The 26,646-nt window shown below is 38.0% G+C and overlaps 2 protein-coding genes across 4 annotated transcripts; both read right to left on the bottom strand.

Moving 5' to 3' along the window:
- Window positions 1-1,313: 1,313 nt before the first annotated feature.
- Window positions 1,314-8,840, bottom strand: LOC306876769 (inhibin beta B chain-like; the record flags this gene model as incomplete). 2 transcript variants are annotated; one of them, XM_079428172.1, is made up of 4 exons in its annotated part: window positions 1,314-3,586; window positions 7,949-8,272; window positions 8,377-8,498; window positions 8,623-8,840. In XM_079428172.1, 3 exons carry the CDS (start codon window positions 8,435-8,437, stop codon window positions 2,805-2,807), a joined length of 1,167 nt encoding a protein of 388 aa, XP_079284298.1. In that variant the 3' UTR covers window positions 1,314-2,804. The 2 variants fall into 2 exon arrangements, with proteins under 2 accessions (XP_079284298.1, XP_079284297.1); XM_079428171.1 differs by lacking the exons at window positions 8,377-8,498; window positions 8,623-8,840 and having other exon boundaries at window positions 7,949-8,345.
- Window positions 8,841-19,223: 10,383 nt separating this feature from the next.
- Window positions 19,224-25,441, bottom strand: LOC306876605 (uncharacterized protein). 2 transcript variants are annotated; one of them, XM_079427905.1, is made up of 8 exons: window positions 25,114-25,244; window positions 23,427-23,621; window positions 23,230-23,312; window positions 22,076-22,154; window positions 21,744-21,790; window positions 21,551-21,671; window positions 21,192-21,372; window positions 19,224-20,107 (listed from the first exon to the last, which is right to left on the bottom strand). In XM_079427905.1, exons 2-8 carry the CDS (start codon window positions 23,587-23,589, stop codon window positions 19,513-19,515), a joined length of 1,269 nt encoding a protein of 422 aa, XP_079284031.1. In that variant the 5' UTR covers window positions 23,590-23,621; window positions 25,114-25,244; the 3' UTR covers window positions 19,224-19,512. The 2 variants fall into 2 exon arrangements, with proteins under 2 accessions (XP_079284031.1, XP_079284030.1); XM_079427904.1 differs by lacking the exon at window positions 25,114-25,244 and adding an exon at window positions 25,339-25,441 and having other exon boundaries at window positions 19,230-20,107.
- Between the last annotated feature and the right edge of the window lie 1,205 nt (window positions 25,442-26,646).

Here is a 26,646-nt window from a genome sequence, read left to right as displayed (position 1 = left end):
TCACCATAAATCTTTTGACACCTGTTAACCTCAGATGGTGTGTACAGATTGTATTGTATGTGTTTTGTCATGTAAGATGGTTTGAGGTGTTTTCTTAACTTGTGTGTGGCTTCACGAGTTTGCCTGCAGCATAGCTATGGTGTCATTAACATTCCAGCAGTCATAGCGGCACCGTTAACACTCTGCTACATGACGAGACAGCTCTGCCTGTACCTCTCTACCTGCTGCACTTTATTTCCGAACGTCTCTCGTTCTCAGACATAAACACCCACCTACACAAACAAATACATATATACACATAACATCCTCAATAACTAAGAAACTAAAACCAGAATATTTATTTGTGTTACACGTGGTGTCACTTCTGACTCGTATCATTCTTGTGCTGTCATTTAAAGAAGACTTCTACAAACATGTCACATTTCACACCACTTTATCTGCCTTTCTTGACAGATGCAAGACAGGAACACTTCAGGTAATTATCTGTGTTATGTGGTATGTTTTGGAAAGCGCTTGTTTTGCAGTGTTGTACTAGGATTCGGCTGAAACGCCCTGACCCTTGGTAGGTGTGCTGGCCTGGCTCTCACTGTTTGCCTGAGGGATCTTATTGTTTTGCATCCATACCTCTAATGCTCAGAAAAGGCAGTATATGTTGATAGTGCTTCTAGGGGATCCACTCTGATGTAATCAGTCTCTTTGCCTACATGTTGTGCAGAGAGCCCTCTTGCCTCCGAGCCAAGAATGTACTAAGAATGACAAATATTGAAACCATGGAGCACAGTCATTACATTTATGTGCGACGTGTTACCTGGTGTATATATAAATATATTCTGATATTCTCAGTTTGTGTGAGGTTGCAGGTATTGTCTTAACCAAGCACTTTTGCAGGCTTTGCAGAACACTGCATAGAACTGCAGCAGTTACAGGACTGATTCCTCTGTCTTGTAATCATATTCAGACTAACTTGGATAACAATTTAGTATAGGGACCAATTCTGACTATTAACTAGTTGCTTATTAGCATGCCTGTTATTAACATAATGGCTATTTATTAGTACTTATAAAGCACATATTCTGCGTGCCCATATTCTACATACCTAATCCTACACAATACTTAAATTTAAGAACTGCATAACTAACTATTAATAAGCAGCAAATTAGGATTTATTGAGGTAAAAGTCATAGCTATAGCTAGAATTGGACCTTAAAATAAAGTGTGACCATGAATTGTATATTCTTTTAAATGTATGCAGGAGTGGGACTGTCGGTGAACAATCTGTGTTATAGTTTTGACACTTTTAAAAGCAACTTGTTACAAGGATGCAAAGTAAGAATTTATTTTAAAGTTACAAAATATTTAAGAAAGAATATTTTTATTTTACATAATCTGTACAGAGATGACATCTGTTTAACTAAATGACTTTGTAACAAGCTAAGAAATAACTCTTATTAAATAGAAGACTGGAAAATTAAAGACAGGAAGAGATTGTGTTTCATCCGTTTGCTGTACATAGTATAAAAAAATTAGACAGAGCTACAAATGGAATCCATAATGTTGTACCCTGATTATTAGGCCTCTTGAAAAGTATCAATAATTATTTTACAAATATTGGAATGGCCTTGCCACCTTATTATAATAACTAAAATATTGGCCTCTTTGGTACAATTAATTAGGTACAATACATTTTTTCACAAAATTCAGTTTTACTACAAAAATAACATTTTCAATGGCAATTTCAATTTTTTTTTCTTTTAACTAATCCCGCAACTTTTCAGTGCAAACATCGTAACAATCATCCGCTTTGGAAAGCAAGCGAAAGATCACATTTCAAGTATTGATAAAGAGTTAAAGACAAGCAGAAAGAAGAATTCAGTTTGTTTGACATAGTTCAGAATTATTATACATTGCATAGTTCGTGCGGCACTTTATATTAAAAGGACTATGGGCAAGGGTAGGTCCACCTTTATGTACCCTTTTGAAGGCGTTGCAATATGCAAGTGCTTTAAATTGTGCATTTCGAGAGTTTTCGCAATTGCTGTACTCCCTGTAAACCAGCTGGACAGAATAGAAGCGACTCCGCGGAATGCACACCGCTGCGAGCGTTTGTCAGCCACTGAAGTGTGCAGATGAAGGAAGCGTTGAAGTTTGCGCTGTACCGGTTAGACCTCAAGATCTAGTTATGCAGTCTGCTGCATTCAAGACGTGCACAAATTAGTAGAATGGCAGAAGTGGTTTTAGTTTCAAGATGTTCTTGTCCAGAGGTGCTTACAGTTTGAGTAGAAGCCTCACAATGGATTTAACAATGCCGCAGACAACTGGAGTCATTGCTGTGGGAATGCCTCTGGGAATGACTGGGAAGATGACACACACTGATTTCGAAATCTCCACATCAGCTGGAATGATTTGTCATATTGTCTTAAACAAGTTGTTGAAGTGCTGGTGTTCAGAAGTAGGAGATATGTCAGTGCTTGTACAACAATCTCTAAGTACTTATGTCAAAGGGTGACACCAGTTTGTCTCCTTTTTGCTGTTGTAGAGGAAAGTATTGGGCCATTTTTTTTAAAGTCTAGAAATGGCAAACTAGAGATAAACCATTTGGTGTTCCCTTTCCCTTATCATCCCAAAGCCTTTTTGTTCATTAGAAGGACCCACCTGTCATAAATCAGATGCACACACACACACACACACACAAACGTGTGTGTGATTGTACTTTGTGAGTGCACAAATATTAACACAATCTATATGCATGTGGTTCAGAAAGACCATAAATATGACTGTCACTGCTTTTGTATTATGGACTTTTCTCAGGCACAGCCACACTCCTCCACGATCATGTTAGGCACGTCACGCTTGACGATGTTGTACTCGTCATCGAAATAGAGCATGGACATGGTGCTGAGTTTGGTGGGTATGCAGCAGGAGTTGACCGAACCAGGACTCATGCCTCTCATGCGGTACTGGTTAACTACTGCCGTGTGAAATGAAGAAGCAGAGCCCGGAACACCTGCCATGTAAGCTGGGCAGCTGCCTTCACAGTAGTTCCCGTAGTACCCTGCTGGCGCGATGATCCAGTCGTTCCAGCCAATGAGCCGGAAGTCAATGTAAAACTGCTGTCGGCAGCACAAACCGCCATTGGTGCCATCGCACTCCAGGCCTCGCTTTCGGATGCGGTGCTTGCTGTCTGCTTGCTGGGCGCGGACCACCAGGAATGGACGGTGTGAGGGATCGCTTGGGTCCACCAGGATGGGCAGAACGTTGGCGGCCTCGCAGCCCTCGCAGTGAATGTCGAGGTCTTGTCGGCGACCCCCTTTTGCAAGCATTTCCCGCACTGCCTCGGACACGGGGAAGGTGTGCCAGCCACTGCGTTTCAACTCCACACGCTTTTCCATCATGGGCCAGTGCACGTTCTGCCCACCGGGCTCATAGGAGTGCACCCTCACCGTCACCTTCCGCCGCAGTCCTTTCTCCTGAGTACCTGGCAACAGCTTGAAGTACAGCCACAGGTTTGCCTGCAACACGTAGAGGTTTTGTTTCCCCTCATTGGAAATCAGGAAGTAGAGGCTGGACTTTGATGGTGTCACATCGTCTGTAAGAGACCAAACACGTTTGTTAATTCTCAAGTAGTAACTCTTTCTTACAAAATAAGCTTGTTTATGTCTTTTCTCAGTACAAACAGGTTGTGATTCTGCTGACGGCTACCTCCCCTTGGCCACATTCGTTGACATAAACCACTTAACTTTTCCAGATAGACTAGATGCCGCAGTTCTGGGCCCAAGTCCAGTTGGACTCATGGTTTGGGCTGAAGATGCTGGGGCTTGCCCCAGGGGGTTCATTGAGTTCACAGGGAGTACTGTGAAAACCCAGAGCTTCTGGAGCCGAAAGACTGACAACACAATGCATTGCAAGAGGTATTAGAAGACTGCTGTGGCACAGCCTAGCATTGAGCGTGTGCCCTTCAAATGAAACGCATGATGAGGCATTTACATCACACTGGCCACTTTCTAAATACAACTGTGTAGCGAATTGTATTTAGAAAGTCCAAGATACAAAGCTTTTTTGCTGTTGTAATTTGATTGTAAAGATTTTTTTGACCACCCAGAAAATGAGAGAAATTTACTTGTGATGCTGAAAGTTGCACATGAATCATATTCACCGTAATCCTGATTGGAATCCAGAGCTGTTTAATATTGGCAGGTTTTGAAATAGTAAAACCATGTTTGCCAACAGATTAGTTTGGTTTAATGTCAACATCTTGGCACAAAGGGTGACTTCTTCAGTTGACAGCCTGACCTCACATACAGTAATAGTCACATGTGCACTCTCTCTAGACTTGAAAGCATGTTCAAAGTTACAAATCAATCAGTAAAAATCTGCATCATACAGTATGCAGTCAACTTTTCAAATGTTATTATAGCTGTATAATATTATTAGCTAGTGAATCCATCTACATGACTTTTCTGGTGAAGGTGTTTGACAAAAAAATCTGGTTATGCTAGTTAAGATACCTAGTTGAGACCAGTATTCACACACACACACACACACACACACATATGCTGGTGACAAGCAGTGTGTTTTTTTTAAACAAGGCTGTCAAGACTCGTTTTGCTGGGAACCCAGCCCTTTATATCACACAGTGCAGACACAGTCAAAGTTCATCAGTGACAGAGAATCAAGCCCTGGAGAGGTGTCAGGTGTGAACAATCATCATGTCCTGATGATAGGGAACACGTTCACTGAACTGATTACTCCACCATTTTACCTCGTTACCTGCCTTTATATGCCCCCCTGGATACAAATATACTTGTATGGCCATATGCTGGCCATGTGCACAAGTGTTTCAGAACCTGTCTCAACAGCTCCTGCTTAAAGTGAATCTAGTAAAACAAGGCTTTGTCCACTCTGCATATTCCAAGGCTGTGTGAACAGGTAGAGGAGACGTTGTCAGTGCGGTGGCATACTTTATCCCCATAAATATCAACACTTACTTGCATCAGAATTCCTTCAACATATTAGCATAATAATAAATGATTTGTGGAACACTTTAAAATCTTATAAAATTTTATATCTGACTAGTTTGAGTTTGTTTAGCTTGCTTGTTTCTCCTGCATCCTGTGGTTCCCTGTGGCTGTTTTACTTTTATCTTCTTCTCTGTGCAAAGGTATGCAACCTGACAAATTCATTTCATCCATGCATACAGTCTAGGTATTTTTAGTTTGCTGAATTTTTTATTTTGTTATCCTGTCAAACAGAGCATGGGCAAATGCACTTTTGACAAAATGGTCATTAGATTAGTTTCTGTAGATTGCTCTCATGCTTTAAATGCTTAATGTGAACTGCTTGTCGAAGATCAATATGATCAAGACCATGGCATGCTGCCTGATTAGATTTTGACAGTCTGCCAATCAGTTAGCACTACAGGCTCTAATTTCCTTGCTTGGATCGAATGTCAAAAAACAAAGATTTTCTAAAGAGATCAATTTGGCTCTTTGACCTTATGGACACTGTGCCACGCTGAATAATGTCTAATAATTAAGTTTTAATACCCTGTGCTGAACTGGTCCTGAAGAGTTCAGCGAGTCCGAATGGTTATGTTGACAAATGAGAAGCGAGCATCTACCGCTCCGCTCCTGTGGCTACGGGACACCAAATACTTCTGAAATGGCCCATAGGACAGTGTCAATAGAGACCTGAAATTGGCAGCCGTCCTCTCCTGTACCTTGGCAGCCCTCTTCTCATTGCTCTCCTAAAGCATGGAGCGAGATAGGAGGCTTGTGGTCATACCACATAACAGCAGGGAAGAGCATGCAACATGTGAGGCAACCCAGTTGCCTGCAGCTGCAGTGATTTGCACATTGCATACCTCACAAATTCCTCTTTTTGTACCTCTGAGCAGAATGGATCTAGGGTTGTCCTAATGCTATGCCCTGGCTGGCAGCCTTCACTTGAGGGGTTAGCGCCAGCTGGCCTTGAGGCAGATGGGGGTTCGGAGAGCCAGTTTCATGATGCATTGCTGCTCACTGGTTCAAAGGTGTCGTGAATAATAGGGGACACTGCAAAGAGGCCTGATCGAGCTTTGATATTTGAAATGCATTTTCAGAGTAGGATATGAGAAGGCCATCCCCCCACCCCAGTCACTCTGTCACCCACAACGACTCAAATGTCTCATGCATTATTCTGAGTGATTTCTTTTGTTTTCTATTGTTATTTTTGTTCCCAATGTTGACATATTGGGTTTAGCAAGAACGCACAGTACTCTCTCAATAATTGCCTTCTTTTGTTGCTCTGTCATGAGTGCATTCAGATCATTCTTATTGGAGCAAGAAGTTCGGATAATGTCCAAGCTAATTGTGCTGCACAGTGTGTGAGACTAGAAGATAAAGAAGCCAGTTTTACAAGCTTAAATGTGTGTCAAACTGAGATATTGGAAAATTCTATAAAAAAGTAATTAAAATGTTTGCATATCAACTATCCTTCCTGATAATTCTGATAGATTATGATTGTCTATATAAAAAAATCTGGATTAAGGAACACTTTTCACTGATAACTAGTTGCTTATTAGCACATATTCATATCTTATTCTGCATGACCATATTCTAGATCCATGTTCTAGATGTATTTCTTCTATTAATGTTGCTAATTCAAACTAGCATTGATTGCTTAACGACATCATTAAAAACGTGCAGAATGTTATCCATGTTTATTTCCATACGTTCTCCTGCAAATTGAACTATACCATAGATTTATAATTGATGAACTGGTTACTAAAATGAAACCCAGAGCTTCATCACTTTAGACCCTTTTTGACCAATGCATGTTCATGACTTACTCCAGCATTCAGGGTTGTATTGTAAAAAAAATAATAATTTTTTAATTTACATTCGTTATATTTCTATTACTTTTTTCAGACCTCATATTTCCAGTTTGTTCGTGACCATGGGAAACCTGTAGTCACTTCAAAGATATGTATACTTCAATAAAAAGCATTCGTTTTTATTGTTTTTAACAAAAGATTTAATGGCTGTATTGTCTGTTAAAAGGTGTGATGATGTTCTTGCCCTCTTATTAATGAATTATCTGTAATACTTTGATTGCCATGTTTTTGATGCTCTCTAGGCGTTCCCGGGGAAGTTCTGGGATTTTAATTGCCTCAACACCCACCTAGCAAAGGTCATAATTTGACAAATTTCTTAATATTTTCTGTCAGCATATCTAATTATATGTTAAGAGAGGGTCATGTGTTCTAATTGCTCCAGTTACATAATACAAATATCAGATCAAGGATGTATGTCTCATTAAGCCTCAAAGACACACTGTAGCAAAACTGCAACACTTGTAGAAAGAAATTCAGTAATATTCTGTACTGTAATTAACCATCACATACGCAACTTTGGTTATATATATATATATATATATATATATACATACACACACACACACACACACACACACACACACATACATCAGATCTACTGGATAATATGTAAAGCTTTTCAAACCAGTCATTTATGAAGGTCTCTCTCTGTTTGGATGCTGCCTATGAAGGCAGGAGGAAGCGAAGCATCTCAATAGGCTTTGGAACAGACCAACTGTATGTGGCAGCTTACTAAAGTCACACAGGTAGTGATTGTTTTCTGACACCATTGTTAATACTTTGGAAACAAAGTATTTGCAACTATTTGACCTGTAATATTTGACTTGTAATATTGTACATTCTGTAAATTCTAAACATGTTTTGTGATAAATACACGCCACAAAAATAGACGTATTCCCTAAATTTAAGTTGGAGCCAAGAAATGTAAATAATTTGTACTTGTACACTTAAAACTGTAGTGACATTATGCAGGTTTGAGATGTTCCAAAATATAAAATATGCTTGAATATCATTATTTTTTAACTAATAGAATGCATAATGTCAGCATTTCTGGAATATTCTAGATCTTGCACACACCTGACTCGGCGAAACTGATTATTTCCGACGTTTCTTCTTGCACCTCGTTGTGGGCAGCATGTCCATCCAAGTTGGGAATTTCAACCCTCCCGTCCTCCCGAACTTTACCCGCGTGAAGTTTGCGCAGCGCCGTTACCATGGCAGCTTTGGGAATGGGATGAGTGATATTTGGTCTCTCTCTCATCTGCAGTCGATTCAATATGTGCCTTTTAACCGCCTCCAGAAAGTCTGTGTCCATTCGCCCCGAATCATCCGGATGCCCGAGTCCACATGAGGCACACTGAGACTCCTGAGACACAGTCTCAGCTCCCAGACTACACTGAACTGAGAGTATGCAAGCCGTTAAACAGGTTACAGAGAGGATGGAAATACTCATTTTCTTAAATAACGTGTCCATACAACAAACAAATCAGTTCATGAATTCGTACCATATGACCTATAAACAGGACAGAGTTGTACTTCCAACAACCTCCTTTGACAGATGTCCATTCATCATCATGCTCGCGGTCACTTTTGCGAGACGTTCACAGAACGTGTGTGTTTTATCGCCCTGTAAGCACATCGAGAATAATGAGGGCTAGTCGCGAAAACGTCAGTCTTAATTGAGGCTAGTTAAAAGGCGAAAATGTCTCCTCATCTTGACAAATTGACGTGCGTAAAGAATCAAAACAAACCGGTTACTAATCTTGTATTCCTTTAAAGGTCTGTGTAGTCCAGATTTCACTCTTTGTCTTTCCACTGGATATCAATAGCTCGCGCTCCTCTTCTCTCAGTCTTAGTTCTTGCGTATTTCTTCAGCCTCGGGAGGGATGTTGTCCTTTGGTCTTTTCTCTCGTGTAATCACGACACTAAAGCACCTCGCGCTGAAACTTTTTTATACTTCAAACCACGTGGGACGCTCGACCAACTGCGAGCGAGAGATTATGCCTAAAACAGGTTCCGCTCCCAGAGCAGCATCAGTCCAAAAAGAGCGACCGCTGGATCTTTGTGTGACACGTAAGAGTCATTCACATCAACTTCACATTGTGAAAATACAAGACTGCAGGGCTTTCATAAAATCCCCGCATTATAAAACACTGAATCATAATATAAATTGCCAGTACTTGTTTTCACGTCAGTTTACACATCGAGTTATTATTATTATTATTTAATTAACAAAGCAAAACATGTATGGGTTCATGAAAACTATATAGTCACTCATTTCAGATCAGTTTCTGTAATAATTGGTTAAATAATGCAGGCGCCTTTACAACGCTTTTAAGAAATGCCCTCAAGTGTCGCTTTGTTTGCCAGTTTATTTCAGTCGGCTATAATCGAGGATTGCATTGCCAACTTTTTCTGAAGTGATATGGCGCTCTCTATCGCTTCAACAAAATAAATACACGTGACATTTTCTGGACTTCTATCTTCTATCTTGAGGGGCACATTTTAATTTTGGGATTCTTTCTTTCTCATGGAAAATGTTTAATAATTTTGTCTTATAATATCTGGAGTAGCCTATTCATTGATATAATCATGAATATTATTTGAGACTATCTTTAATTATAATATACAACTTAATATTTTAATGGGTTTGGTTTCTGTATTCATAAAATATTTAAAACGTTAATTTAATAATATTTATTTTTTGCAATTGTAGTTATTGTGTATTTATGCCACCTCTCTGCAGCATTAAACAGACGGGGTAAGAAAGCACCTTTTGTGGAGAATACTGTATGTGCCACTTTTCTGAAGATACCAGCTTTATACCAGCTTTGCAGTCTGAAGTGAACAAACCGCGGCTTCATATCAGTATATATAAACACTTTTTAGCTAGATATGTGTGGTTTGTCCAAATGTAACAATTAATTAGCTACAGAATGCAGTTCAATACAATTTAAAAGGACACTTTGTATTATGACCCTTGTCATGTGTCACTTCTGCGACTTGGATGTCATTTGCCATGGGAAAATCACTTGGACTTATGTCACATTTTTCAGAATGGAACATTTTAATTGGTATTATCCATTAATATTGAGGATAAAGGATACTGATGATGGTGCACAGTAAAAAATGGGGTGTTAATATTTCAGAGTAAAGTTATTTTAACCCAAATAGAGTATTTTCAACATTTGGGAGAGTAAAGTTGCTCTATCAGTGGAGTTAAAAGTGAGTGTAAAAATCTGCAGAAACGCATGACAATTTCAACTCTACAGCAGTGATGAATACCCGCCACTCTGTTGTGCTGAAGATTGGCACGTTTGTCGGTGGAGAAAGATCGCTCTGGAGTAAGGTTAGGCCACTGATATTGCTAGGTAAGTAATAATCCCTGTGTTGTCAACACACAAACGGTATTTTTTAACTTTACATAATTTTAGAGTTGTGCTGATATTAGTTGAGGTCATAATACAACTAACCAGCTAATCCGTATCGGTAACTGTGTTTCTTACTTGCAATATTTTCACGAATGAATTTGGTCAGAATGATTTATGCGTAAAATAACGTTAGCTCGGTCGATATAAAAACAAAATATTTAATATCTATTTTTTTAGCTTCCCATTCAACGTTAATCTGGGTTTTTTTATACTGGTAATGTTAGCATGATTCTGATGTTGGTCTAGCTCTATATCACTGATTGCATGACGTGTTTGTTTAACATGGCTTAACCATTTTAACGGGTTACTGTTTGAACTAAAATAGCTAATGAGCTAGCTAACTTTGGCACAGTTATTTGGTAGCTAGTGGGACGCGGTGCCTCTAAACTTTAACTAGCCTAAGTTAACGTTAACCCATTTGCTGCAGAAAATAGCCTAACGTTATATTCAACCAGCATAACTTTGTCTTCAGCCACTCTTTGTAATTGCAGTGTAACATCTAAGTAATGCATAGTGCATTGCCACTACTGAGAGAAATGGATAGATAATTCTTAGTTGAACCAGCCCTAAATTATGATTTTGAATATATATATTTTTTTGTTAACAGGGGCAAAATGCTGTTGCGTGTTCAATTCGGGGAAGAGCAGAAATATGTCAAGCTGTCTGAGCTGACATTCGATGCTTTCTTGAAAGAAGGTGGGTCATTAGGTTAAAGCAATATCACCCAATGATACAGCACCTATTATGTTATGATATCTAGCTAGGTCAATAATCATTTCTGCTGTGCTTTATATTTTCAGTTACATAAAATCGGGTGCAGATACTTGTCTTTCATCATTTTGTGAATACATGAGGCAAACTTAAATATGACCTTTGATTCTTGTGAGGGAATGCATGTTTTTTTATTTTATTTTTTTTAAACAGCGTGTCTAAAATTCAACATACCAGAAAGCAGGCAGCCAGACATTAAGGTGTATGACCAGTCAGACACAGAAGTTGACACAGAGGTTTTTGAAGAAATAGTGAAGGAGTCACCTGGAACTTTCAGAATCATGCTGGGCAATGGAGGACTTGGTATTCATTCAGACAATTCACAAATTAGTTTGTTTAGTTCAAAGGCCGGAATGAGAACATTTATTGTTTTAAAAATAACTGTTTCTTGTAATATGTTTCTATGTTTTGTACAAATTTCATAATGAACAGGTGCCTCTCAATCATCATCATGCTCGGGTACATCTGATGACACCGTCATCCTGAATTTCACGATGTGTGACCCTGTTGAAGAAGTAGCTGCTGCCGAAGGAAGCCAGCCTAAAAGGCCATGTCACATAAACTATGAGGCAAAAGTGGTAAGTGGTGGAAATTGCTGTTAAGTCCAATCTGAATGTTGTTTCACCATGGGAAGTGTTCTTTAGATAGCTTTTTTTTTTTCAGCATTACATATGGTTTTACAATAACGGAAAGCACATTTTATTCCACCTATAGTTGATTGAAAAAATCCTAACATCAAAGCCTGGTGGTGAACGCATTATGCAAGAGTATGGAAAAACCAAATCTCTGACAGATGCCACCAGAAGACAGATGATTAACATACTTGCTGCTGAGATGACAGAAACACATGGGTAAGCATTAAGCATATAGATGGGCTGTAAAGAAACATTGTTATTGTTGTACAGTTATTAATTATGTAAATTGTGTTGTGCAATGTCAGTTGAGTGTGATGTTAAATTTGAATTCATATGCTAGGACATCCCCCCCCAAAAGTGTCAGAGTGATGTATGCACAGGGGATAGTAGCTTTGTTTCCCTATCTAGAAGACCCATACTCACAGCATGGATATGTAAGTAAATGGGTTATTGCAACATTATGCACATATTCACTCTTTGAAATGTTAATAGTACTCATTTATAATTTATTTATAATCACATAGGAACATTACTACGATCCGGAGAGTGGTTCGGGATACCTTGCATGGCGATTGAAGACCATACAAAGAAAAACAGCAGAGGAGAGAGGTGCCTCAGTCAGCAAATCTCCTAAAGGTATGTTTACTGATCAGTGATGTGATTATAGTGGTGACCTGTGAATTGTACAGAAATCAGTTCTTAACATTGTATTTTTTCTTAAGTTGGTGGGCCAGGCCGTGGTCGTCAGCCCGTCAGCCCTTCAGCCCTTCCGCCATCTGATGAGGATGTGGAAGCAGCTATTTCTGTTTTGAGACACTCTGCTGATGAAAAGACTGTCCGCGAGAAGATGGAAATGACCTTCATATATCGGCAAGCAATGGTCAACGATGAAGCCAAATCATCAGATGTCTTCTTGGTCTTCCCACGATTTCTGGACACACCAGGACTGGTATGACATCTTAATTCACTGCATCACCAAAATATCCAATGTAGCATTAGGCATCACTCATCACTTCTGTCTATGTGTGTTACATTGCAGATAGAACAAGATTTCAGACTTATGTTTGGTGAGGCCACGGCCAACAAATTCTTGGAGAAGTGGCCAACCACTTTCAAAGCAAAAGTAATAAAGGAAAGTCACGGACTTGTACCCACCTCAGAGCTCTTGGATTTGATGCACAATGCTGAGTCAGCTGCTGAAGTTGAGAATGGTATGAATGGAACTGTTTTACTTTTTAATGTAGGTGTGTAGTGTACATTTTCGTAATGGTGCAAGTTGTCAATTTGAATACTATGCCATGGCATAATGTTAACCAGGTTTTAATGTACTTATTTGTAGGCTGGGACAGTGACATGTCCGCCATCTTGCTGCTGCTACATTTGCTACCACCATCTGCACAAGGTAGAAAGAGGCCGGGAAAGCTGTCTGCATATCAAGCTGTAGATCAGCTCATCAGATTTCAAAAGGTATGCTTAAAGGATTAGTTCACTTATAAAAATTGTTTTGCTGATTATTTACTAACCCCCATGTCATCCAAGAGGTCCATGTCTTTCTTTCTTCGGTCGAAAAGAAATTAAGGTTTTTGCGGAAAACATTCCAGGATTTGTCTCCATATAATGGACTTCCATGGTGACCAACGGTTTGAGGGTTCAAATGAGGGTTCAAAGTCTGTCTCAATACTGCTTCAAAGACTTGACACAATCCCATCAGAGAAATAAGGTTCTTATCTAGCAAAACAATCTGTCGTTTTCAAAATAAATAAAAAAAATTATATACTTTTGGACATTTGACCCCTCATTTGAACCCTCAAACCGTTGGTCACCATGGAAGTCCATTATATGGAGACAAATCCTGGAATGTTTTAGTCCTGGAACCTTAATCTTGTGCACAGTTTAATGTGATCTGATCTATTGTCAGAAGTTAGTCACCTAAAAATTCTGTTGAATGTGCTTTGATGTAGGTTGGAACCAGTGTGCAGCAACATCTAGATAACATCACCCAAAGCAGTCAGCCCTATCTTCTCGCCCAGGGATCCACACAGAGCACCATTCACTCATACTTCATTGTGGTTGACAAGCATGCACTTCCATGCAAGGCAACAGGTTCAGTTGGAGTTTTTGACGAACTCTTTAAAGCCCATTACGTCTTTGGTACGTCATACAGTTTTTCCCTGAGCAGCTTTTTCACTTTTGTGCAAACAACCATTTATAACATCGACATGGGGGAAACAAAGGAGACTCCTAGAGTTGCAGAGTTGCGAGCAAGAATGGTGCGTTAGTTGAGATAAACGATGAAGTGTTTTCTTTGCAAAAGTGACCATGGAAGTCCAAACAACCTTGTTAAACACTTTAAGGTAATTCATGGGCTATTTACAGGCAGGACTCTTTTTCTGAAGTGTGGTCAAGAAGGATGCTCACGTTCTTTTGGTAGTTTTTCTGGTTTAAGAAAGCATCTTAATAAGTGCCATGGAAGCAGTTTAGTTGATTCTGTAGATTATGATCGTTCATATCCTCAAAGTACCGTCAATACAGGTAATGTTTCTCATGTTGAAGAGTCGACTGAATATTTAGAGGCCGAGTCACAGTTATCTTCGCCATACATTGTAAATAGTTGTTCAGCTGTAATTTCTGATCTAAAGGCAGCAGGTGTTGGTCAAAGTACACTGAATTCTGTAGTGATTTCCATGGAAGAGATCGTTCAAGATATCCATCAGCATGCTAAAGAGACAGTGATAAAAGATGTATTTAGTAATGAAAGAGAAACGGAAATGTGCAAGAAAGTTGAGGCATGTTTTGAGGGGTTAGAGAATCCTTTCACAATTCTAAATTCGGAATACAAGAGATCCAAATTTATGACTGACAAGTGGGAAATAGTAGAACCAGTTGAATGTGTGATTGGTTCAAGATTTGACACAAGACGAAATAAAAAGACTGGAACATATGATCAGGTAGTAGTTCAAGATAAATTCATGTATATTCCAATTTTATCTACACTGCAGTCAATATTTAAAAGTCAGTATGTTGCAGAAATGTTGCAAAGCTCAGCTACTAGCGACTCTAGACTGAGAGATATTTGTGATGGATCTTTTTTTAAAAGTCACCCCCTGTTCTCAACTGAGAAGCAGACAATACAGATCCAGATGTTCTATGATGATTTTGAGGTCGCCAACCCTCTGGGTCCTAAGCGAGGTATTCATAAATTGGGTGGAGTATATTTTACTTTAAGAAACTTCTCACCAAAATGGAATTCTTTCTTGGCTAACATACACCTGTGCGCCTTATTTCATACTCAAGATGTTAAACGGTATGGTTTTAGTGAAATTTTTGCTCCCATTGTTCGAGACATTAAAGTGTTAGAGAGTGATGGTATTGAGATTCCATTATACAATGGTTATGTTCGTGGCACTGTAGTACAGGTTACTGGTGATAATTTGGGTTTGCATAGTTTGTTTGGACTGGTGGAGTCTTTCAGTGCAAGGTACTGTTGCAGGTTCTGTTTAGCAGAAAAGGAGGACTTTCAGACAGAATTCTCTGAAGATTCTTCCAAAGTAGTTTTGCGCACCAAAGACATACACACTGCTCACTGTCAAGAAATGGCTTGTAATCCATCCCTTCCATACGTTTTTGGTGTGAAAAGGTCATGCATATTAAATTCATTGGAGTATTTTCACACAACAGAGAACTTCTCAGTTGATGTGATGCATGATGTGTTAGAAGGGGTGGGCCAGTACGAATTGAAGTTGTTATTTCTGTATTTGAAGGAAAAACATGTTACATCAGCAGAAATACATTCAAGAATACAAAGTTTTGATTATGGTTTCATGGAGAGAAACAACAGGCCTGTATATGTTAATTTAGCTGAAGGATCTAATGATCTGGGACTGAATGCAGTTCAGTCCTGGTGCTTACTTCGGAATGTTCCTCTTATCTTTGGAGATTTAGTAACTTCTACTGACCAACACTGGGGCCTGCTTCTTTTACTACTTCAAATAATAAACATTATATTCTCGCCCATGTTATCTCAAGGTTTATGTGTATATTTAAAACATTTAATTGTGGATCACCACACACTGTTTAAGAAGTTGTACCCTCAGAAAAACCTTTTACCAAAGCACCATTTTCTTATCCACTATCCCCGCTGCATTCAGAAAATTGGGCCTGTCCTTCATAGTTGGTGTATGAGGTATGAAGGCAAGCATAATTTTTTCAAAAAACAGCTTAAATCATTTAAAAATATTACTAAAACGCTTGCAAAAAAGCATCAGATTCATATGGCACACAGTTGGCGAAGTTCAACAACTTTTAGTCGGTTAGATATTGGTCCAGGAAAAATGGTGTCTTTAAATATGGTAAAAGGAGGTTCTGAAATTGCTATGGCAATGCAAGTGGCCAGTAGCATTCAGGTTATGAAGGTTAAATGGGCGAAACATAATGGGTTTATTTATCGGCCAAACTTGGTTATCTGTGGCAAAGTTGAATCTGAAGTGCCCGTGTTTTTTCAAATTGAGTCAGTTCTGATAATGTGTGAAAAACTGTTGCTACTCACAGTGCCTTTAGTTACAGAAACTTTTCAAGAACATTTCCACGCATATGAGGTGATCAGATCAAAGCAGGATTTGGTTTTTTTTCATGTCGACAACCTGCATTACCCTAGGCCTTTTGACATACAAATGTCATATGGAGGGACTGACACAACTCTCCTTGTCGTGCCATATTGCTTTCTCTGGTAAGAGAAAAATGTTTGTAAAAAAAATTGTTATACATGTCTCTGTCAGATACAAGGCATTGTAAATTCAATGTTCAACTCAATTCAACATTGAAATGCTTTTTCACAATAAATTGTGAGTTCTGTGAGTGTTATTGTGCTTGTTTTTATTTGGATAGTATTGATGGTTCTATATAATTCAGTAACAATGCATCTTATGATTTATATATATTTTAAAACACTGTAGAGAAATAAAGTAAACATTACACTTAAAGTGTCATTTAAGTAAAATTGTAGATAAATTAACTCTATACTGTGTAATCATATTACTCTTAACAGTGTGATTAAACTACAGTGTTAAATACTTTTACACAATTCATTGTTATTTTTTACTCAATATTGAGTAGAATTAACTCTAAAAACTTGACACTGACCAAAGAGTAAATTTTACACTGATTTCGAGTGGGACCAAATGTTATCTGAAACAGAGTCAAATTCAACTCTTTAGGAGTTAAATTAACACTTCTGTTTTTACTGTGTGTGTATCTGTTTAGCCTACAGATGTGAATTGTGTTTTCTGTCTTTTGTTTCAATATAAAAATATATAAATAATGTGTAGAATAACCCAAATGTGTCAATGAGATTGGATTATGCTATGTATCTACACTCACCGGCCACTTTATTAGGTACACCTGTTCAATTGCTTGGTAACACAAATTGCTATTCAGCCAATCACATGGCAGCAACTCAGTGCATTTAGGCATCTAGATGTGGTGAAGACGACTTGCTGAAGTTCAAACCGAGCATCAGAATGAGGAAGAAAGGGGATTTAAGTGACTTTGAACGTGGAATGGTTGTTGGTGCCAGACGGGCTGGCCTGAGTATTTCAAAAACTGCTAATCTGGGATTTTCACGCACAACCATCTCTAGGGTTTACAGAGAATGGTTTGAAAAAGAGAAAATATCCAGTGAGCGGCAGTTGTGTGGACGAAAATGCCTTGTTGATGTCAGAGGACAGAGGAGAATGGGCAGACTGGTTAGAGATGATAGAAAGGCAACAGTGACTCAAATAACCACTCGTTAAAACCAAGGTATGCAGAATAACATCTCTGAACACACAACACGTCGAACCCTGAAGCAGATGGGCTACAGCAGCAGAAGACCACACCGGGTGCCGCTCCTGTCAACAAAGAACAGGAAACGGAGGCTACAATTCAAACAGGCTCACCAAAATTGGACAATAGAAGATTGGAAAAACGTTGCCTGGTCTGATGAGTCTCGATTTCTCCTGCGACATTCAGATGATAGGGTCAGAATTTGGCATCAAGAACATGAAAGCATGGATCCAACCTGCCTTGTCTCAACGGTTCAGGCTGGTGCTTGTGGTGTCATGGTGTGGGGGATATTTTCTAGGCACACTTTGGGCCCCTTGGTACCAATTGAGCATCGTTTAAACGCCACAGCCTACCTGAGTATTGTTGCTGACCATGTCCATCCCTTTATGACCACAGTGTACCATCTTCTGATGGCTACTTCCAGCAGGATAATGCCATGTCACAAAGCTCAAATCATCTCAGACTGGTTACTTGAACATGACAATGAGTTCACTTTACTCAAATGGCCTCCACAGTCACCAGATCTCAATCCAATAGCGCACCTTTGGGATGTGGTGGGACGGGAGATTCGCATCATGGATGTCCCGCCGACAAATCTGCAGCAACTGCGTGATGCTATCATGTCAATATGGACCAAAATCTCTGAGGAATTTCCAACACCTTGTTGAATCTATGCCACGAAGAATTAAGGCAGTTCTGAAGGCAAAAGGTTTTTTTTTTTTTTTTACAATTATTTATTCCTTTTATTAATTGAGAATTTTTGCCCTTTAACACTTGCACTCTCTATTCTATTTCTATTCGAATGACTTGTTTTATTTTTATTTATTAACAAACATGACCCTCCAGCTAGCACTAGCGTTCTCTATTTTTTTCTATTCTATCTACTTGTTCTCTAAATATATGAGCGTGCGTGTGTGTGTGTGTGTGTGTGTGCATGTTTATGTGGTTTATGAGGACACAAATTTGTATAATTACATGGGTATGACAGAGGTATTACAATATGAAGGTGGTTTATGAGGACACTGCCTATGTCCCCATAATTCAAAAGGCTTAAAAAACATACTAAATGGTGTTTTTTTGAAAATCTAAAAATGCACAAAGTCTCCTGTGAGGGCTAAGTTTAGGTGTAGGGTTGGTGTAGGGCAATAGCACACAGTTTGTTCAGTATAAAAACCATTACACCTATGGAGAGTGCCCATAAACCACATAAACCAACGTGTGTGTGTGCATGCGAGTGTGTGTGTGTGTGTGTATATATATATATATATATATATTAGTAAATGTAGCAAGGTTTATGTGTTAGCCTAACCAAGACTTATCACAGCTCTTACATATTATTTGGTTGGTTTTGATTGCTTCTTTTTTCCTTATTTGTTAACCATTTTGGATAAAAGTGTCTACTAAATGTAAGTGTAATGTAAATTTAATACAAATATGCTACAAATGTAGTTTTCTAGCAATATCTGTTTTTAAACTCCGTTAGATGACTTTTTTTAGCAATCCAAAAATAAATACAGACTAGTGTTGGTTTTAACAATAGCGCTGCAACACATTTTTGATTGTTGCAAATGGATTACACATTACTCCTGTAATGCATTACTTATTAAATCATTTGAGTGCAGTTATCCTGAAACAATGTGAAGGCAGGGAAATTAATGTTCTGACAGCAATATACATGGATCTAAAAAAAAATTACAAAATGTGACAATGTTTAGATTTATTCCTAGCATGTAATAAAATTGCAATTTTAAAATTGACAATTTTCACATTTAGTGGAGATTGTTTCATATAAAATTGATACATAGTAAAATAGTATGACATATTCTGTGGAAGATAAAAGCCCTAGTTAGTGCTTTTCAGAGTAATCGTGGTTTCTCCAAGGTAATAATTACGGATTCTGTAAAAAGTTTGTATACTGTAGGTAGTGTTGCTAAGGCCCATTAATTTCTCACAGAGAAAGTAGAATGCACTAAAAACAACAGATTTATGCTATTGTCATATGCCACACTGAAATCACATGCTGTCCTTGTAGAGGTTTACCACCCAGGACTAACAGCAAGTCAGGCATATGGAGAAACATGGCGTCCTTGGTTTCCTCTGCCAGGTCACCACTATTCCGCTTCTCGCTAATAGCCTCCTGGTTCTCAAAGGTGAGACAGCTTCCTTTCAGCTTAGTGTCTTTCACTGCAATACTTAAATCTGGTAAAAACTTCTTTTTGTCCATGTGGAAAGTCTGGAGCTCAATACAGGGCTCTTGTAAAGTGGGGCGGGTTGGTTGGCACTTGTTCTTAAATGGTCTTAGCTTGAAATTGATGTTGTGAGAGTTGGGTATTTTCCTTAAATAAATGCCGTTTGGTGATGTTGGCTGGAAACTCTGGCCTATGCCAATGCTGCAGTGATGGATCCGGCACAGAGAGGGGGATCCAGGCAACAATGCTAGCTTCTTCCAGGTTTTTGTTGTCAGGCTGAACCTCCACAAGCTGCTCTGAGGAGCGCTCTGGGTTTCCCCGCCACCAAAGATGAGCATGCTGTCCTTAAACAATACAGCAGAGTGACCAACAAGCCTGGAAGGACCTGAACTGCAGAGTAAGAGATCATAGAAGTGTTAGTGTTTAAGTTCCTGCCTGAGGTGGGAAAAAAGCAATATATCAAAATTAAAGGAATAGTTCACTCAAAAACTAAAATTTGCTGAAAATGTACCCACCCTCAGCCCATCTATAATGCAGATGAGTTTGTTTGTTAATCGGAACAGATTTGGAGAAATTTAGCATTATAGCACTTGCTCACAAATGAATGGGTGCTGCTGTCACAATGACCGTTCATCTGATAAAAAAACATCACAATCCACAGATATTGTATGCAATCCACAAACTGTATTTGTAAGAAACAAATCCATCATTACGATGCTTTTAACTTCAAACCTGCTGCTGACAAAATTATGAGTCCTCTATCCACAATACTGCTTTCTACAGTGAAAAGTCATCTTATGTGAATCAGGAGAGAAATATACACAAATCAAGCACCATTTACAGTCCAAAACAGTTCTAAACAAATATACTGGTGGATTTTGATGTGAGAGGACAACTGGAGGAAGTGCCATTATGGATTATGAACTGGTATTTTGGCCAGAAGTGCATTGAAAGATTTGTTTCTTACAAACATGAAGCTTTTCGCTTCACAAAACATTAAAGGATAGACTGGAGTGCTGTGGATTATTGTGATGTTTTTATCAGCTGTTTGCACTCTCATTCTGACGGCACCCATTCACTGCAGATGATCCTCTGGTGAGCAAGTGATGTAATACTACATTTCTTAAAATCTTTTCAAATGAAGAAACAAATTCTGTTAAACCAGAAGACACTGCATATCGCTGTAAAGCAACCGACCACTGTTTGTTTTGTTTTTATGTGCCATTTAGGGATGAGTTCATCAGAAATATATGATACGACAATAATAGATTGTCACAGGAAACAGCTGTGTGAATATTCTGTTCTGCTTGGGAACATGTAGTTTACTTCCTACTAATTATGTCAAACAAAACTCTGAATATCTTTCAAATGTTTGTAGCTATAAACTTTCCAAAGTTGCGCCAAATCTATTGATTACTTATATGGCAATCGGGGTTGATGGGATGGATAGATAGATGTTAATAAAGAAGCTCACTGGAAATTGATGCAGCTCCAGGTTTGGCTGGCAGGACTCCAGCTCCACAGGTCCTTCTGTTCCCTCAGGCCCTGCAGGCCACCGTAAAGGTACATAGAGTCCTGGTATGTCATAGCTGAGTGACCATGTCTGGGACCAGGCCCACCTTGTACACTGCTTAGAAGTGACCACACCCTGGAATCTAACATGGAGAAAATATCATTCATTTTGTTAGGTCATTTAACAAGATGTAAATCATACAAAAATCATTCCTGAGGTGGATAACAGTCATACTTTTCAAATAAATATTTAGTCTTAGAAGATGCCATAAATATAAAAAAATATGTCTTATAAATCCAGTGCTATGTGATAACACTCACCAAAATCTAATTTCCAGAATTCCTTTGTTGATCCTCTTATATCAATGTATCCACCGTAGACATACATAGATGACCCAAAAATGACAGCACTGTGCCCTTTTCTGTTTGCTGGTGTCACTCCCTACAAAAACAGTTCACTATAATAAAAGGATCACATGTTTCAGCTGTAGTTCTTATAAAAAAAGATGTTTACCTGTAAAGTTTCACTCTCTGTTTTCCAGTTAATCCAGCATTCTTTTACTGCAAAGAATATAAAAGTATGAGTATATTGCCGTGTGGTAAAACACAATCTGCATTCACGCAGCACAAGTGTTAGTGTCATTAAAGCAAGACAAAACAAATAATACAAAAATTCCGAAAGCTATATTCATTTTTTCCCATTCAAGTTTTTAACTTAAATTCCAATAAATATTAAAGTACTTTTTCATATAAAATACACACACACAAAAATAAAAAAATAAAAATATTCTAGTTGACTCAGACATTTTGGAACCCCACTGATCATGCACTGAATAAAACAAATACCTGTGTCAAACTCCCAAAGAGGTATTTTTGAGTTAATATATGATGAATCTTGCATTCCTCCGAAGACATACAGAAATCCCTAAGAAAAAAAGGTAAATTCATTTACTCTTTTTGGAGCAAATATTTTTACTAAAGTAATATGTGGAAATAATCAAGTATACTGCATGATATGACCCTTTTAATGAGTATAATAGGAATTTTTATACAGAATGCAGTGTAAGATTTACACGGACTGCCTTTAAAGGGTTAGTTCACCCAAAAATGAAAATTCTGTCATTAATTACTCACCCTCATGTCGTTTCAAACCCGTAAGACCTCCGTTCCTCTTCGGAACACAAATTAAGATATTTTTGATAGAATCTGAGAGCCATCAGACCCTCCATAGACAGCAAGGGTCCTTACACGATCAAGGTCCAGAAACGTAGGAGATCGGTAAAATAAACCATGTGACATCAGGGGTTCAACCGTAATTTTACGAAGCTACGAGAATACTTTTTGTATGCAAAGAAACAAAAATAACGACTTTATTCAACAGTTCGTCTCCTTTACGTCAGCGTAGCGCCATTTTGGAGAATATCTGCTGGACGGAAACTGCGTAAGCTCTTCTGAGTCAGCTGCACCGCGTGGATACGAATTCTACGTATATTTACGCTTTGATTTGAACGAAAACAGCGCATCCGGTATGCGGCTAACACAGAAGAGCTTACGCAGTTTCCGTCCAGCGGATATTCTCCAATATGGTGCAGAGACGAATTTGAATAAAGTTGTTTTTTTCTTTTGCACACAAAAAGTATTCTCGTAGTTTTGTAAAATTACGGTTGAACCCCTGATGTCACATGGATTATTTTACCGATCTCCTTGCTACGTTTCTGATCGTGTAAGGACCCTTGCTGTCTATGGAGGGTCTGAGAGCTCTCAGATTTCATAAATATCTTAATTTGTGTTCCGAAGATGAACGGAGGTCTTACGGGTTTGGTACGAGTAATTAATGACAGAATTTTAATTTTTGGGTGAACTATCCCTTTAATAAAAAGTTAAAATATGATAAATTGACAGTCTATGTCATATTGTTTCTCATAACTTGTGAACCCCTTATGCTCAATTGTTTTTCATTCATTCACTGAATGATTGAATTTTGAGTTTATTGCAATTACCTGATATGCTACCATTGTGTGCTCCTCCAGTTCTTCAGGTGCTTCTTCACTATCACAGGGAAGCTCAACCCACTTGTCACAGACTAAAAATAAATACATTTTCCATAAATTATCATCAGTGCAGCAGGAACCATATGCAATAATGAGCACAACTGTACAAAGAAGCAGGCAGCCACAGATAAATAATAATGACTTACCCACATTATATTTCCAGAAATCTCTCAGTGAGCATCTTTCTCTGCCACCTAGTATGTAAACATGGCCTCTGTGGGCACAAGACGCATGCTTGTAACGATCACATGGTGCGGGGCAGTGCTGAGGCACTGAGGTCCACAAACAAGCTCCGCTCCCCTGGTTCATGCTCGGCCTCTGAGAGTCTCATGGGTTAATCTCTGTGAAGAAAAGCAAGCATGAAATACACAGGGACAGCTAATGAAGTCTACTTCCTAGAATAGTACAGAAACGGCAGAACAAGAATATTGCAGTGAAATAAATTTTTATTATGGAGTTAAGTAATACATTAGATAAGAGCTGTGCAAATATTTGACTAGAAAGCAAGTATTTCTAGTAAACAACACTGCAAATTTTGGACCATATAATTAAAATTGCTTTTATATGGTTAAATACACAAGTTATTAAATAAAATCCTACATTTAGACACAATATTGCTATTTTGTCTATTTCCCCAAAATTCTAAACAAACAAAAACAAATTCAGCAACAGACCGTTCACAGGGAGCTTGATTGACAGGTGACCTGACCAATCAGAACACGGATATTATGTGCCGCCGTTGAATATAGCAAAAGCGACACGGAAATGAAAAAACAATGGACTTGCGACAAGGCCCCTGAAATAATTAAGCTTTCATTTAGTGATGAGTGATTTTTTTTTCTAGAGAAAGAGCAGAAGAAATACCAAATAAGTGTTTCAGAGTCTGACTGTTTATCTCACAGAGTAAGGTGCAGCCTGGAGAAGTGACATGTATCACTGGAAATTCAATGTAATACAAAAACTTGAAACAGAAGACCTTCTCCTCATTCCCTGAGTTGCTGGGCTTTTTTTCATAATAATAATAATTCAATATGCATTCTCCCATGGTGAAAATCTTTCAGTAAACGTATTTCATCCAATCTTAACACTCTTTGTCGCTGTGGGGGATTCTGTAGACGAGTAGCAATACTCTCCATTAAAGACATTTAAGAAGGTCATCCTCCAGGAGGTACACAGGACAGATGTGTAGACAGAGCAGTATACATGTATTTGAAATTATGGAGGATATTATACATTTGTTGATACTCATTTCTGCAATCCTTAATTTAAACAAAATTGGCTAATTTACTTATACATAAACAAATACATCTTTTGTATTCAGAGGGGGTGTACTCAACAAATCATATATGTGTTTACCAACTGACTGGGACTCAAATGTTATTTCCTGTTGTTTACAGACACCAAAAAAGTGTGTGGTATACCTGTACAACGTGTTACTGTTGAAATCTGAATGTGGTTGGTTATGTTTGATAGGACATTTCATTTTCAGCATAATTACACAAAGTATTAATTTTTAACAAATGTGAACTGTTATGAAAATAAATCCCTCCCAACTCGTCACATCTCATACAAAACCAAAATTTGACATATTAGGTGACATTTAATGTATGTATAGTCAACATTTAATAATATAGTAAACGTTATTTTACAGAGTATACAGTAGGCTAATGCAAGAATAGAATATGCTACTTTTGTCGGCCTTTTTTTTTACTTTAGTTTTATGTTGCTCACCACAGTATGATTTTTAAGAGCTGGTCTTATCGTAGCCTGTTATACAGTCATTCGCATGAATAATGGTTATATTAATGTAACTAAGAAACACTGTTACCTAACCTCTTTACGGCGGTCGAGTGAGTTTACTTGCATCATATGAAGTTAATGTGACTTTCATGTTGAAGAAAGTCCCGAGAGTGTCACATGACCGCGAGGAAGAACTGCTTCAGATCTTGAAAGCAACTAGCGGTGGATAGAGGTCCTCAAAACAGAAGTTATTTTTGCTGACTGTGATGTAACCGTTTAGATTGCGTTGTTAGTAAATGTAGTGTTAAAACTCCTTACCGCTCAAAATCGTCGACCCTCGATCTTCATTGAATAGATAAGCGATGATGAGAAGTATAGCTGCCAATGCCAGTAAGTTACACGAGAAGGAGGGGCGAAGAAGGATCCTCTGTGGCTTTGCTTCTTCTCTCTCAAGAGGGTCTCTGACTGTAACTGAACAACGCACTCCTACTTTTAAAACAAAACTCGCCACGGAACACTAAGCACGTTTAAATCATTCAAAGTTAGAAAATATATTATAATTATGTTATTAATATTATATATATTATATAATAATATTTTTATTATTATGTTATTAACAACAAAGTGAATAAAGAATTACACTAGGCTTATTCAAGGTTTCCCAAACTTGGGTTTGTGAAGGACCTGCAGGGTATTTGTGTGTTTAATGAAAAATCATAATCGTAAAAATGTAAAATTAAAATTTATCTAAAAAACATTAATCAAAATTAAATATTTACAAAAAAATAATAATAATTAGTTTACCAGCTCTGTTGATATTATAGGCCTATTATTATATTATTAATATTTTGCATATAATTTATTCATTTAGCAGAAGCTTTTATCTGAAGCTGCGTAAAATGAGAACTTTTAAAATTGCTGAAAACGATCAAATATATGGTGTGTTATCAGCACTTAGAGGTATTTAATACTGCTATACAGTACTTCATAAGACTGAATGTACAACGGCATGACTTTTAAACAGGATACATTCCTAATGAGAGAATTCACTGATGTTTGTAAGTGTTGACTAGAAGTATTAAGTCTGACATTGTAGTCGGTGAACTTCATTATGTCCATTTTCAGCCTGAGGGATTTTTCAAAATAGTTACTTTAACCACCAGCGTGAAGAAAGTACTACTAAACTTCTATCACATGTCTTTGGCCCTACAAGAGAAAACAATGTTTTAGGTTATGTTTATGTTAGATATATATGTTTTAGGTTATGTCTACACCAAAGCAGAATACTGAGTCCGTTCCTACTGAGTTTCTGTTTCCTTGCTCAGCAGTTACTCCAGAAATGAGAGAACATGCTGAAAAGGGAATACAAACATGTTGAAACCTGCCATGCGGGAGGAGTACTGTATGTTTCACACGTTAAATAAAAATTCTGTAGTTTTTACAGAATAATTTTGCCAGAATAATTTTGTAACAAATACAGAAAAACTGTAAATACATTTACTGAACAAAACTGATACTTTTATATTTACAGTATAAAACTATAATTTACAAACAAGAAAATTTGATTGTTAACCAGTAAATTCAACAACACACACTGCTATTAAAATCTGTTGTGTACCTTTAACA

This window comes from Barbus barbus (genome assembly GCF_936440315.1).
Source record: "Barbus barbus genome assembly, chromosome: 11".
NCBI lineage: Eukaryota > Metazoa > Chordata > Actinopteri > Cypriniformes > Cyprinidae > Barbus > Barbus barbus.
This window is presented reverse-complemented; position numbering and strand designations above follow the sequence as displayed.